The 15,494-nt window shown below is 41.9% G+C and overlaps 1 protein-coding gene across 5 annotated transcripts in view; it reads right to left on the bottom strand.

Annotated features, from left to right (window-relative positions):
* Positions 1-10,459: 10,459 nt before the first annotated feature.
* APAF1 (apoptotic peptidase activating factor 1) overlaps positions 10,460-15,494 on the bottom strand; it is an 87,466-nt gene continuing 82,431 nt past the window's right edge. For 4 of the 5 annotated variants that reach the window (XM_059936724.1, XM_059936729.1, XM_059936726.1 and 1 more), the window contains one exon: positions 10,460-12,734. In XM_059936724.1, coding sequence (XP_059792707.1) covers positions 12,588-12,734 — 147 coding nt within the window. In that variant the 3' untranslated portion in view covers positions 10,460-12,587. The remainder of the gene's footprint in view (positions 12,735-15,494) is intronic. The other variant, XM_059936725.1, reaches the window with a different exon arrangement.

Below are 15,494 nucleotides of genomic sequence, written 5' to 3'. Positions count from 1 at the left end.
TATACAGAAAATTATTGCATTCCTATATACTAAAAACAAAATAACAGAAAGAGAAATTAAGGAAACAATCCCATTTACCATCACATCAAAAAGAATAAAATACCTAGGAATAAACCTACCTAAGGAGGCAAAAGACCTGTACTCTGAAAACTATAAGACACTGATGAGACTCACAGACGTAGAGAAGAGACTTGTGGTTGCCAAGGGGTAGAGGGTTGGGGGAGGGATGGGGTGGGAGGTTGGGGTGAGCAGATGTAAGCTTTTATATACAGGATGGATAAACAACAAGGTCCTACTGTATAGCACTAAGGAACTATACTCAATATCCTATGATAAACCATAATGGAAAAGAATATTTTAAAAAAAGAATGTGGGCTTCCCTGGTGGCACAGTGGTTAAGAATCCGCCTGCCAATGCAGCGGACATGGGTCCGATCCCTGGTCCAGGAAGATCCCACATGCCGTGGAGCAACTAAGCCCATGCGCCACAACTACTGAGCCTGCGCTCTAGAGCCCACGAGCCACAACTACTGAAGCCCACATGCCTAGAGCCTGTGCTCCACAACAAGAGAAGCCACCGCAGTGAGAAGTCCGCGCCCCGCAACAAAGAGTAGACCCTTCTCGCCGCAACTAGAGAAAGCCCATGCGCAGCAACGAAGACCCAACACAGGCAAAAATAATAAATTTTTTTAAAAAGAGAAGACAAAAAAACTTAAAAAAAAAAAAAAATGGGCAGAAGACCTAAATAGACATTTCTCCAAAGAAGACATACAGATGGCCAACAGGTACATGAAAAGATGTTCAACATCACTAGTTATTAGAGAAATGCAAATCACAACTACAATGAGGTATCATCTCACGTGGGTCAGAATGGCCATCATCAAAAAGTCTATAAATAATAAATGCTGGAGAGGATGTGGAGAAAAGGGAACCTGCTACACTGTTGCTGGGAATGTAAATTGGTACAGCCACTATGGAGAACAGTATGGAAGTCCCCTAAAAAACTAAAAATAGAGTTACCATATGATCCAGCAATCCCATTCCTGGGCATATATCCGGAAAAGACAAGAACTCCAATTTAAAGATACATGCACCCCAATGTTCACAGCAGCACTATTTACAATAGCCAAGACAATGAAGCATCCTAAATGTCCATCAACAGATGAATGGATAAAGAAGGTGTGGTACATATACACAAGGGAATATTACTTGGCCATTAAAAAAATGAAATAATGTCATTTGCAGCAATATGGATGGATCTAGAGATTATCATACTAAGCGCAGTCAGACAGAGAAAGACAAGTATCATATGATATCACATATGTGGAATCCTAAAAAATGATACAAATGAACTTTTTTACAAAACAGAAACAGACTCACAGACGTAGAAAACAAACTTATGGTTACCAAAGGGGAAAGGGATAAATTAGGAGTTTGGGATTAACAGATATGCACTACTATATATAAAACAGATAAACAACGAGGACCTGCTGTATAGCACAGGGAACTATATTCAATATCTTGTAATAACGTACAATGAAAAAGAATCTGGAAAAAAATATATACATATGTATGAAACTGAATCACTTTGCTGTATACCTGAAACTAACACAATACTGTAAACCAACTAAACTTCAATTAAAAAAAAAAAAAATACCCTGATCTCACTCTCCACCATCCACCCTGCATTACCTAAACCCACTGGAAGCCATAGGGCAAGGAGCGCATTGATTTGGTCTACACAAGGCACCTCCAGAACCACAACAGGGCAGGGAAGAGGGAGGAAGGAGTCTGAGGGGCAAACAGAAGAGAGGCAGCCCTTGTATTGAAGGGATTTGCACCTCATTTTCTTGAAGAGGAAATCTGACACATTGGCAACTGAAATATCCATGGGGGTGGAGATCCTGGAATGTTAATATTATTCCAAAAAGGACATTGATTCAATTACTCCATCTATTTTTTTTTTCTTCTTAAATGATAGTCTATGATAAATTTGGGTAAATGAACCCAATGAAAATTATGCCTAGTTAGTTCATTAATAAGTCATGGAAGTGATTTTTCTCAAGACATACCAGATTTTCTGCTGGAATACATGGGAATATTGCTGGTGCATATAATGTTTGGATATGATGGGGCAGAAGATGGGCTTAGATGAAGAACACATGGCCAAATTCTCAAAAATCAGTGAAAATTCATACTTGGACCCCAAGCAGCATTGCTCCTAAGCTATTTCTGAAAAGAAAAGAAAATTTGATAAGTGGGTAGCCTCCAGAGTTGTTCTTCCACAGAACTGGAATACAATAACCATGTTCAGAAGTCTGTATGAAATGAAGCCTTTTTTTTTTTTTAAAACTTTAAGTTTTTCAGTTCCTTTTTTATATAAGCTATTCACTGAGTATGTTTCCTATGAAAATTAAGCAATCTGACAGTTATAGACACATTTTCTTAAAATTGGGTAACCAGCCAACAAAGGCTGGCAGAGTCTACCTGCACCAAGGTTCCAACAGCCTCCCCCGCACTCCCTTCCAGCCATCCACACGCCCAGCCTGCCCCAGCAACAGGGTCCTGCTTCCCACAGAAACCAGTTCCAAAGCAGGGAATTTCATTAGGTCTGTTGCCCAATCACCATCCAGCATCCTATGAGATTCCATTAACACTCAAATTTTTGCAGTGGAATTAACCCTAAGATTTTGGTGCCGACCTGGGAAATGCCAGTTCCACTTAACTGTTTCCTGTCTTGATCTCAAGCCAGTCTACTGACCGAGAATTCACTCTGTGTTCACCGTGGCTCCATTTTACTTAGTCGCTAATGCAGAGATGATCATTCCCAACCCAACATGCTGCACTCTGTGTGTTGCTCATAAATAATCATAGCTACAAATTATCATCCAGACAGTTTTTGGTTTTCTCCCCAAAACCCCAGAGACCTATGTTTGTAAGAGCTTCATGGGCATTTAACTTCCCAAGCATAGTTAATGACTAGTGATATAAAGACTTACACACACGTCAGACTGAGATAGAGATTCTCCATTTAACGGCTCCAGTAGGGTCACTCCAGCTGAAGGTGGCAGTACAGCCGCTGAGGTTTTCAGACAGCCGAGGAGCACACATGTCACTTCATGAGCCCAGAGCATCTTGCAAGTCCTGCCATACTGGAAAACTCGGAGTGATGTCTCAGCACCCAGTAAGAGCAAGCTGAGATGGAGCCGCTCTTAGCAACTTGAAGTCAGTTCACAACATGGTAATAAAAGCCATTCAAAACTATCCATATTCAATACTCAATTTAATTGTCCTCTGGATGTCTCAGTGTTTCAATCAAATGCCCAACAGCTGCTCCCCAGGGAGCCTGCAGTTCTCCCTCTTGTTGCCTCTCGTCAATAAGACATATGAGGGACTTGCCTGGTGGCACAGTGGTTAAGAATCTGCCTGCCAATGTAGGGGACACGGGTTCGAGCCCTGGTCTGGGAAGATCCCACATGCCGCAGAGCAACTAAGCCCGTGCGCCACGACTACTGAGCCTGCACTCTAGAGCCTGTGAGCCACAATTACTGAGCCCACACACCCAGAGCCCGTGCTCCACAACAAGAGAAGCCACCACAATAAGAAGCCCAAGCACCGCAACGAAGAGTAGGCCCCGCTCGCTACAATTAGAGAAAGCCCGTGTGCAGCAACGAAGACCCAATGCAGCCAAAAATAAATAAATAAAAATAGTAATAAAGATAGGGACTTCCCTGGTGGCGCAGTGGTTAAGAATCTGCCTGCCAATGCAGGGGACACGGGTTCGAGCCCTTGTCCGGGAAGATCCCACATGCCACGGAGCAACTAAGCCCATGTGCCGCAACTACTGAGCCTGCGCTCTAGAGCCGGCAAACCACAACTACTGAGCCCGTGTGCCACAACTACTGAAGCCTGCGCGCCTAGAGCCCGTGCTCCACAACAAGAGAAGCCACCACAATGAGAAGCCCACGCACCACAACGAAGAATAGCCCCTGCTCACCACAACTAGAGAAAGCCCACGCACAGCAACAAAGACCCAAAACAGCCAAAAATAAATTAAATAAATTTATTTTTTTTTTAAATGCATGCACAGTTTTCTCAGAGAAAAACAAAACCCAAAAAGCCCAACATGCTAGTGTTGAGTCAGGGGAGACTGGGAAAGAGGGAAGGCACAGGAAATTCAGGAATCCTGTTTTAGCAGACCATTTCTGGGGTGTGCACTTGGTAGGGAGAGGGAAGACTGCAAACTCAGATACCTTCAGGGCCACACAGGTGACGCGAGTGAAGGGTGGGCTGTGATGATCCAAGCATCCATCATCTCAGGGGGCAGCTGATGCTCAGTTCCAGCTGATGGCTGCCAGGCAGAAAAGAAGACCCTGGCTCAAGAGACTTTCTAAGAAATCAGGATTTTTATGTGAAACCACCAGATTTTCAAATGCTGGCAACAAGTTCGGTGTTTTTTTAAAAACGAAGTGTGGGCCAAACAAAACTCCTCTGTGGACTGGGCCTGGTCCATGAATCACTTGTCTGTGACTTTCTGAGATTCCACCAAACTTCAACAACCTCCCAACTTGATTTCTAGTTATTAGAGGAGGTATGGTGGGTGGCTAGGGCTAGGGGATGGAAGAGACAGGGATGTAGGGGTCACTGACATTTGCTGAACTGTTCTTATATACTTGGTTTGCTTATGGGAGAATCAGGAGCTGAATTCAGGGACTAGTAGCAAAGACCAGAGATAAGAGTCTCTTAAAACAAGGGAGAGGTTGAGTATTTTCTCATGTAACATGAACTTCAGAGATAAATAGTACAGGGCTGGAATGGGAGCTCCACAGTTGTCATCAAAATCCCAAGCTCCTTCTATATTCCTGCTCTGCCACCCTTAGCTTGTGGCATCCATCTACAAGGTCACCCCATGAGCACAAAATGGCTGTTAGACCATCATTTGGCGAATCCACATTCCAGGCAGGAAAAAAGATGGTAAGGAACAAAGGGCTCCTGCCTCCCAACTGAGTAAGGCAACCTTTTAGAAGCTTTCCTGGAAGCTTCACCCTACAAGTTCTGCTTACATCTGCTACCCCTAGATAAGCAATTGGAAAATGTAGCTGTTGTTGATTTTAGCTGAGCCCACTGCAGCTCCCAACAATACAGCAGTTGTTAGTGAGGAAAAGGGAGAGACTGGATATTAGGATGGCCACCAACAGTATCTGCCACAAAACAAACAAACAAAAAAAACCAGTATCTGTCACAATGGGAATGTCACAGCACTAGGTAAAAGGTGAAAGCAAGCACACACAGGTGAGACACCTGAACAGAGAAAGCAGTGACTGGAGGAGGAACTGGTAATACTGGTAATACCCCAACCTTGGCCGAGTTGCTCTATAAGCTAGCCATCAAATCCAAGCAGGAAACATCCCCCCAGCTGTGTTAATATGCACACCAAACAACTGTGCTGCTCGGGACGTTCCTGAGAGTGTCACAACAGAGCAGGTGGACAAACCATGCTGCAAAAGCAGACATCACAGGCACAGCTGGCTGTGGCACAGGAGTGGGACTGGCAATGGCTTGGTAGGCCATCCAGGGCAAGGGCAGAGGACATGGGTTCTCAACCTCCGCTGTGCTCTGGAATCACCCGGGGAACTTTCAAACATATGGATGCCTGGGTCCCATGCCCGGCGATTCTGAGTTAATTGGTCTGGGGTGAGACCTGGATTTGGGGCGGGGCAGGGGGGGGTGCGGTTTATGCACTAAAGTGTGAGAAGCTTCACTCCTGGATGGACCAGGCCCTCCAGATCCCCTGAGAAGCTGGGAAGCCCACACAGATGCCCACATCCGAGGCTACCACGGAAGTAAGCTCCTTGAGAAGATTAAACCATTTGCTGAAGGCCACACAGCTGGGATGGTAGTGCAGCCAGGATTTGAACTTGGATCCACTTGACAGCCAAAGCAAAGCCGCTGGCCCAAGGTCTTTTCTCCAACGTCACTCCTAATCCTCCACCACTCAGGTGCATGCCTATCCTAAAAAGAATAACGTCTGGGACAGCTTTCCTGCTGAGCAAGGTCTGTCTCCTGGGAGCCAACAGCCATGAGGATAGATCCACCACGAGGTAGAGAAGGATACCGGAGTGAGGTGTGTTCTGTGGAGCAAAAGCCGCACAGTCCCAATTTGTAAACCAAGGAAATGTGGGCAGCAAAGGAATAGGAATTTGTAACTGGGACAAAAGGTAATTATACTATTGAAACCTGTGTCAGATGTTTGACATATTTTTCAAGCCTCACAAAAACCTTGCAATTAGATGTTGCGGTCCCTATTTGACAAATGAGGAAGCTGAGGCTCTGAGAGTTGGCACCTTTTCAAATGGAAGGAAAAGGAGAAAAGGAAATGAAATCAAGATGGCAGAAGAAACATATGGATCCACTAGCCCCAGGGCTGCCACTAATGTGAAATGAACCCCCTAAAAGTTTCAAAGTAGAAGCAGGCTTCTCCACGGAGCAGGTCGCAGGAGGGCTGCCACCCACCTTGCTCAGGGCTTGAATCATTTGTGAACTGAGACTAGGCTGAGCCATGGCCAAGTGCTGGCAAATCCAAATCATCCCCCAACCTCTGCTGTCCGTTTGGCTCCCATCAGAATGGCCCCTGCTGCTTTTTTTCCAAGAGCAATCCCTACGGGCACAGAGATGGGTTAGCCAGGATACCAGAAGTGGAAGCTCTTCGGCAGCAGAGACCACCTTTGACATCATCTCTGAGAGCTCAGGACTTAAGATCGGTCATGCATCACCCATGACGTGAATGAGTGAAATGAACAATGAATTAAGTGCAGAGCTGAAATGACGCTCCTGGATCCTCCAGCCCAGGGGCTGTGGTGGAGGCCAACAGCCACGGACCGAAACCGCAGCTCCCCGCCTTGCCTGTGGGGCCCTAGTGACTTAACCTCTCTGCACCTGTTTCCACATCTAGAAAACAGAGATAACACCTTGCAGCCTTGTCGTTAGGATTTAATTAAATAATGTGTGGAAAGTGCCCAGCATGGGACCTGACACATAAAAGGCCCTTAAAAAAATAGTAGCTCCTTCTTCCTTCCTCCTAAAAAGGATTTTTTATGTCTCAGAAAGTTGACAGAGTGCAGCAAATAAATCAGAAATGAGAAACACAGATCTCCAAAATCTTCCCCAGCTGCTGAAACCCAAGCCTTGACCCCTAGTCTGGTGTTCATCGGCCACGTTTCCAAGAGGATTCCACTTCCAACCGAAACACTCAACACATTGCCCAGTGGGTGCTTCCAAAAAGAAAAGAAAATAAAATCAGATTTGGATTCTGGCCCTGGCTTTATCAGATTAACTGCCTGGGATGTAGTTCTTCCCCTGTAAGCTAGGACTGCATAGTCTGCAAACGCATCAACTACTGTGAAGATAAAATAAGAGCTGGGGAGGGGAGGAAGATTTGAATCCGATGAATGTGAAAGTTTGCTCCAACTCCTCAGAACAGCCACCTTGGTACTGAACAGGAGTCTTCATTCACTGCTGGATGTTTTCCAGCTGAACAGCTGCTCAGAACCACCAAACCCAAACTCAGGCCCAGAATGCTCTCTCTAGACACTTATTCTACCCCTGGTGATGAGAAATTACAGAGACAGATTTTTCTTTTACTTCCATGTGATAAGCAGTTCTGAGGGCCTGACCTCATAAATGAAGTTACAATGAATACCAGCGACTCATTTTCCTGAATCATAACTGTAATGAAAATGTCCCAAGTTTTGGTCTGCTCACAATGCCATCTGACTCAGCAGTAAGTCCCTGTTGATGCCAAATGACTTCAAAGGCCTGGTCTCTGGTGAGTCCCACGTTTGATGCAAATTCTTCTGCGCCTGCCATGTGAATATATACAACTACACAACAATTCTTCTAGGGTTAAACTCATAGCCCCGCAGCAGCTGATTTTCTAATTTAGGTATTTTAATAGCTGTATGGTATATCCATAGTCTTAAGGATAGGGGTTATGAGCAAGGAAATCCATTCAAGTGATCTTCAGAGACTAAGAGTTATTAGAAAATCATTTTCTCCTTCTCTAAAGGTCGGTAAGTAAATTATAATAATAACACAAAACATATGTTGAATAATAGACTGCCATACTTGCCAACTTAAACACTCCAGGGATATGTTTATTCATTTCATATAATTTGGAAGATCTTTTTTTATCCAAGTAAAGTTTTACTTTCCCCTAACGATGCTTCACAGCAAAATGCCAAACTAAAACGGGAAGATAAAGAAAACGCTGGTAATGTGCTACATCTTAATTTGACAGCCTCGTGACATCCTAGTGCAGAGGGAGGACACAGAATGCACTATGGGCATGCGGGCATACAGGAATTCCAATCATTAAGCAAAGATTTATTGAGGCTCCAATTGGAGCCAGGCTTCCGTTGGACTCTGGTATAAAACACCTAACAGACCTGGCTTTCATGGAGCTTACAGTCTAATGGGGGGACTCCATAAAATAAACGATACAGGTCAATAAAACCACGACAGAGAAAAGAGAGGGCTACAAGAGGGCAGGGCAGCCTTCAGCAGAAGGATCATCTCAAGGAAAAAGATAAGAAGGAATTAGGAAAAAAAATTAGGTGGGGGAGGGCAGTATAGAAGAGAGAACCGCATATACAACGCCACAGAAGCAAGAGAGCACAAGCAGGTCCAGGATTTTAAAGACAAGTGACATGATAAGACGAGCACTTTGGAAAGATCACGCAGAGGCATGACTGCTGGGAGAGAGAGTGGTTGGGGAACTGTTGCCACGCAAAAGAGGATGGGACCCAAATAACACCAAGGAATGTGCAGTGAGCACTTTCTTGGTCCAAACACTGAGATAAGCAAGCACTCTGTGAGCATTATCTTATTAAATCCTTACAACAATGCTGAGAGGGAGGAACCCCTACAGATAAGACAACTGCTGATATTTTCTGGGTTTCTTACTATCTCTTGTCCCCAATTTCCCCCAACAACTGAAATGTGTTTGTTTATTGCCTTGGCTGCTGCTGAAAACAGTGCTAGGCATAGTAGATATTCAACACATAGAGGATAGACAGGTGGCTGCAAGAGTGAACCAATAAAGGAATTTTGCCCAAGAGCACACTGAGTGAAGGACCCCATACCCATTGCACTTACCACACTAAGTTGCAACTGTTAGTCCTTGCTGGTTCTTCTCAGTGTCCTGTGCTGGTCCCTCAGCTCACCAACCTCCAGACTGCCCTGGGCTCAGTCTGGGGCCTCCTGTCTTGTCTATCTACACCCATTTTGTTGCATCTGGTCCTGTGGTTTTAAATACCATCAATTCACTGATGACTCCCAGATTTTTATCTCCATCAGAGACTTTTCCTATAAAAGAACCATCTACTCAACAGCCCCAGGTGTCTGCCGAACACCCACCTCCTCAAACTTACTTTGTCCTAAACCCTGCTCCTTTTACAGTCTTCTCATCTCAGCTAACAGCAACTCTATTCTTCCAGTTGTTCAAGCCGGAGGCCAAAACCTCAGTGTCATTCTTGACTTGTCCCTCTCACAACCTGTATCCGATCCATTAGCAACTCTTATTAACTCTTACCTTCAAAATATACCCAGAATCCAACTTGTCACAGCCTCTCCTGCCACCACCCCAGTCTAGCCGCCTTCATTTTGCCCAGATTATTGTAAAAGCTTCTCATTGGTCTCCCCGCTTCCCTCCTCACCTGTCCTCCTTTCAGCTGATTCTCAACTGGTTCCCACTGCCAAAGTGATCAAGTTACAGCTTACGTCAGATCTCCCCACTTCTCACACTCCTGCGCTAGCTACTACCTCAGGGTAGACATCCTCCCATGGCCTGGGAGACCCTCCACAGAGCTGGCTGCACCTCCTACTAAGCTCCCCTCGCTCAGTGTTCTCCAGCCACACCGGCCTCCATGCTGGTTCTGGAACAGACCAACCCGTCCCACTTTCCAGTCTCTGCACTTGCTGTACACCCTCGCTTGGGGACTCTCTCCAGATACTTGCCTGACTCACTCCCTCACCTTCCAAACAAGCAGCTCCCTCTAGAACTGTAACCCTCCTCCTCCTCACTTACATACCAACTAATCACTATAAATTTGACTGACTGACTTTTTTTCTGCTTCTCCCTAGCCCCCAAATGCAGGAGGGCAAGGACTTTGTTGTGCTCACTGCTATATCCCCAATACCTACAAAAATGCCAGGCAGATCTCAACAAATATGTACTGAATGAAAAAACGAATAAATGAATTCTCTTCTTTACAGGATCTTCTCCATGCCAGCCACACCAGGCATCAGAGACAAACTGAGGAAAAAGAAAATTTTGATAGAATTGAATTACATATAGCTGATAAAGCATGGATAGAGAGGTTGATGGCTTTAATTTGAAGACTCTTTCACATTCATTTTCTGATCAACAAAGGACAAGCAAGGAGTCTGAAACAATCTGAAAATGTTTTTCAAAAATATTTTAGAAATTTTATTTTTATAAAATGTTTAAAATTCATGTATTAAAATGCATACCGACACAAAAAAAATCATGTAAGCTGTATCATAAATACAAAACTAACAGTTTTCAAAACATACAAGGCACACCCAATGTAAAAAAAAAATCTTATATAGACAACATGCAATGTATTTCCAATACAAAAAAAAAAATAAAGGGGAAATGCTTGAAAAATGCTCATCCAAAGTACAAAACAAAACCCTCCCCTTGACTGGCCACTTAAGCTGCTATGAAAGGCTTTTCTTCTTCCCTCATGTTACCTGGTCTTTCTTCTCATTTTTCTTTTTAATTTATTTGTAAGATAAGAGCCAATCAAGGTGTTTTAAAAGCCGATGTTTGTTGTTATACTTCTACAGTCAAGTGACTTTTAATTCCAAAAGTTAATACTTTATACTCTGAGCTATAAATGAGTTCCTAAACATTGTATGCAAATCAAATTATGATTTGGGTACTCTAAGCAGAACATATCATTTACAGAAATTTCTTTTTATAAAATTAAGATTTTCATGTCACATTTGCTTAAATCACAGTAAGCCCCTAAATTAATCCCTCAACCCACCATAAAACAAAACAAAACAAAACCTCCTTAACAATGTAAAATATTTTATTCACTCTCTTTATGGTTCCCTCAAATGCTAAATAGGAACATCTAATCTAAAATACATCTGGAGTGGTCTGTTCCCCCCCTACCCACCCCACATCTACTAATATGCACCAACAATAGAAACTGGCTCAGTGCTTACCTACTGTTAACGCTAATACTCATCTGATTTAGTTCTTGTTGCAGCAACAAAAAATTTTGAATTTTGGTTGTTTTTTTAATGTAAGAACCACATCTATTACTAATTTATCACCATTTCCCTTAACAATATATTTCAGGGAAAATGTTTAGATTTAAGCTACAATTAAAGTTCCTAATCAGGAAATCAAAAAAGCTAGTTACTGATGTTGATATGCTTTTTCCCTGTCTAAACTATCTTTCCTGATTAAACTTAGAGGGAGGGAGGGAAGGAGAGGAGGAGGGAGAGAAGAGGAAGGAAAACAGACTGGCTGGAAGGTTAAAGGTGACATCTTGCAGTCACAATGACTTTTCCAGTATTCGTAGAAAACCACAGAGAATTCTCTTGAAATTCACTAAGAGAATAGCACTGGCAATGCCGTTCATCTAAAAGTAAATGGAATTAGAAGAAAATTATTTTTTACTATTTTCTATATCTTGGAAAAATTCTGTTGTTAAAAATTATGATTAAAATTGGCTCCTCCCCAATTATTCAGATTTACTAACATTTAACTGTGGAGCAATTACTTTAAAAAAAAGAGAGAAAAGTGAGGATTAAGAAAGGTTAAGTTCAGTCAAGTAGGAAGTCTGGTATGTAAAAAACCAGAGAAAGCAGGAGAGTGCCCAGTTCGGAGACTGACAGCTAGAGGCCAGGTCCAGCCCGGGGCTGCCATCAGCTAATGAGAAAAGGTAGACCAACAAAATCTACTCACTCCAACACACGTAACTTTTGCTTCACAGAGAGTACTTTTGAAATCTAAGACTCACTTATCAAGTGAATTAAAGAAAATTTTGCAAACTGTGCCCGTAGACACAACATTTTTAAAGCAAATTTAAGGGGTGCAAATAAGTTCTGAGATTATATTTGGGAGAACTATACCCCCTTCGGGTAAATGTGGTTCAGAAATCAAGCCACTACTACCCTGAGGCACAGCCTGAATAATAATATTATTAAAATATATATTTCCTTCAAATTATTCTAATTATGTCAACCAATTTGAATGCATCAAGGGAGAATTTTACCAGCGGTATAACAAGGTATATATTTACATTTTCATTTGCATCTTAAGGACAAACTTAAAAATGATAATGATGATTATGAAAAATAAGATTAAAGGTGTGTTCATTTGGGAAAAGCTACATTAATATTATTCATCCAACCACAAACACTTTCGTAATGAATGCAATACTGCAAAACAATTCACAGCTTTATAAAAAGTTGAAATACAGTTTCATTAGGATTTTTTTTTCCAATTCAAAATTAAAAGAGTTCAACTTACATGTCTGCTTAACTATTTTACTCTAAAATCTTTAAAATATATAAAATACCAAGATTATCAACAGTCACATATGTTTTGAAGTCAGGGGACACATGTATTTTCTTAAGATTGGTTCCATTTGTGTAGAAGGTCTGTGAGGATTCCCCAGTGACAACATTCCACCACTGTTCAGAGAAAAATAAAATTCTTATTAGGTTGGTAATTACAGCGTGAGACAATCTGCAGTGCCAACTGGATCCTTCACCCCATCATCTCCCCACTCCCAAACTAAAGCAAACACCAGGAAGGATGTCTAAGGTTTAAGGCTGAATATAGTATTATCAACCCAGCCCACCATTCCTGATTAACCCTGGTGACTGCGTCACAGCTACCCTACACCTAACCCCACTGTAAGGCATGCTGGAGAAACATGCAGCCTACTCAGAGCCGCAGACAGAAGGCTACACAAAGCCCACTACGGCCATGGCTGGACTGAATTCTCCTGTCTGCGTATCCTTCTCAGTAGAATGGAAAGAATGACCCTCTCTTCTCTAAAAATGCCCCTTTGCAGACATGGACAGGAATTTTGGCAGATATCAAGACTACTGATAATACTGGCTGCAGGATACAATGTTCTCTCTACTGAATCTTCCCTTTCACCAGGAGTGATTCAAGAGCCCATGACCAAGTTTTTTATTTAAAAGTCTATACACTTATATTTGCTAAATAAATACTGAACATCTCAAATGTAGCAGGTGCTCTGGCCAAGTCCTTCCTTTCTCTTCCCAATTACTGAATTTGCTAAGATTATAACAATATTTATATTCCTTTACTAAATGGAGATCACGGAGCTTACCTACATATCTCACAACTAAGATGAGGGCAAAAGAGACCATGTACATGAACACCTTTTGAAAAGGCCTCAGGTACATCAAGATTCTGAGTATTATGAATGCAATGATCACTTCTGTGTCCGTGGCAATGCCTAGCATTCTGCCTTGCTCGTGTGACTGGGTCAACTATTCATGTTCACTATTAGTAACGGTAACTGGTAAAAGTAAACCTTGTGGACTTAAGTAAACCTCAATGAAGCAACATGTACTAACTTGAAATTTTCCAGGACTCACAATTTTGCTTTATAAAATAGCAGTGTAATCAAGACTGCAGAGGACAGTCGCTAGAGGCAAATCGTAGAGGTAGTAAGGCCCTTAGAGATCACCTAGTCCAACTGCCTCACTTTACAAGTAAGGAAACCAGGGTTGAGAGAGAAGAAAGGCCTTGTCACTGTGGACGACACCGCTAGCAGGTGGCAGAGGTGGAAGAGTTATCCGGCTTCCACACCTAGTGCACCCACTGCCTTTCCCTCTATTAAAACAGACCACTCGACTTGGAAACACTACCCCAGCCACTAATGTGAATATGGACTAAAAGACAATGATATTAAATAGGACTTATGCAGGGGACTTCTGGGCAGGGAAACTACTCTGTATAATACTGCAATGGTGGACACGTGTCGTTATACATTTGTCAAAATTCACAGACTGTACAACACCAAGAGTGAACCCTAAAGAAATTATGGACTTTGGGTGATAATGACATGTCAATGAACATTCATCAGCTGTAACAAATGTGGGGGATGTTGACAGTGGGGGAGGCTTGCACATGGGGTGGGGGTGGGTATATGGGAACTCTGTACTTTCCGCTCAATTTTGCTGTGAAACTAAATCTGCTCTAAGGAATAAAGTAAATAAAAAAAAAATAGCAGGGATATTTTTGGAAGGAGGGATTAACAGACACAAACTACTATATATAAAACAGATAAACAACAAGGACCTACTGTATAGCCCAGGGAACTATATTCAACATCTTGTAATAACCTATAATGGAAAAGAATCTGAAAAAGAATATATATATATTATATTATAATATATATATTATATATATTATAATATATATTATATATTATATTGTAATATATATTATATTATTATATATGCAATATTATTAAATATGTTATATTATATCATTATATATAATATATACATTATTTTATATATATATATATATCTGAGTCACTTTGCTATACAACTGAAACACTGTAAATCAACTATACTTCAATTTTTAAAAGATAGCTAACATTTACTCAGGGTACACTATGTGCCACCATGTATAAGTACTTTACTTGTATTAACTCCTTTAACCCTCCCAACCCTATGAGGTAGGTGTTATTATTACACCTATTTTACAGATGAGAAAGTCAAGGCTAAATCATCTTGTGCAAGATCACAAAGCTACTGAGTGGCAGATCCAGGCTTTGAATTCAGGTAGTCTGCTCCAAGTCTCACTCTCCTGACCTTTATATTCTGTTGCCTCTATGTAATGGAAAACCTGCATTTATCATCATGTATTTCATATTTCAAATCAGCCTTTCTCCTCATGAGTATGAATTAATGTGGATTTCTTGTCATTCTAACAGTACACACTCTGTGGCATAACACAAGTAAATTACATTATTTTTAACTTATAAATAGGAATAATTTTGAAAGGTAAGAGCTTTTTAGCTACTGGATACCTACTTTGTCTTAATGACATTCGATTCATACAGCTTGGATTATAAAGTAAACAGACTCAAAAGGCCTACTTTCTTGGACATTACAGAAGTGGTTCCTTTTTACTTTTAATTTGCTCTGTGCTCTTAGACAGTCTCATGAACATGCTGGGTAGATGCAGGCTGGGCTATATCACAACCAGTTTAACCATGCTAGTAATCAAACCAGAAGGAAGAACAGCCTGATTGTCACTGAAATATACAGACTGCATATATAGGCTATAGGCTCTTTCACCCTGAAGACATAACTTCTACAGTACAGACATCGATTATTTCAAGGTTCTCCAGGAACTCTGGAAATCTAGTCACTGATCTCTATCATATCTTGTGAGCCAGA

Source organism: Balaenoptera ricei, chromosome 10, assembly GCF_028023285.1.
Source record: "Balaenoptera ricei isolate mBalRic1 chromosome 10, mBalRic1.hap2, whole genome shotgun sequence".
NCBI lineage: Eukaryota > Metazoa > Chordata > Mammalia > Artiodactyla > Balaenopteridae > Balaenoptera > Balaenoptera ricei.
Note: the sequence above shows the minus strand (reverse complement) of the source record. Positions and strands in the feature narration are given on the sequence as shown.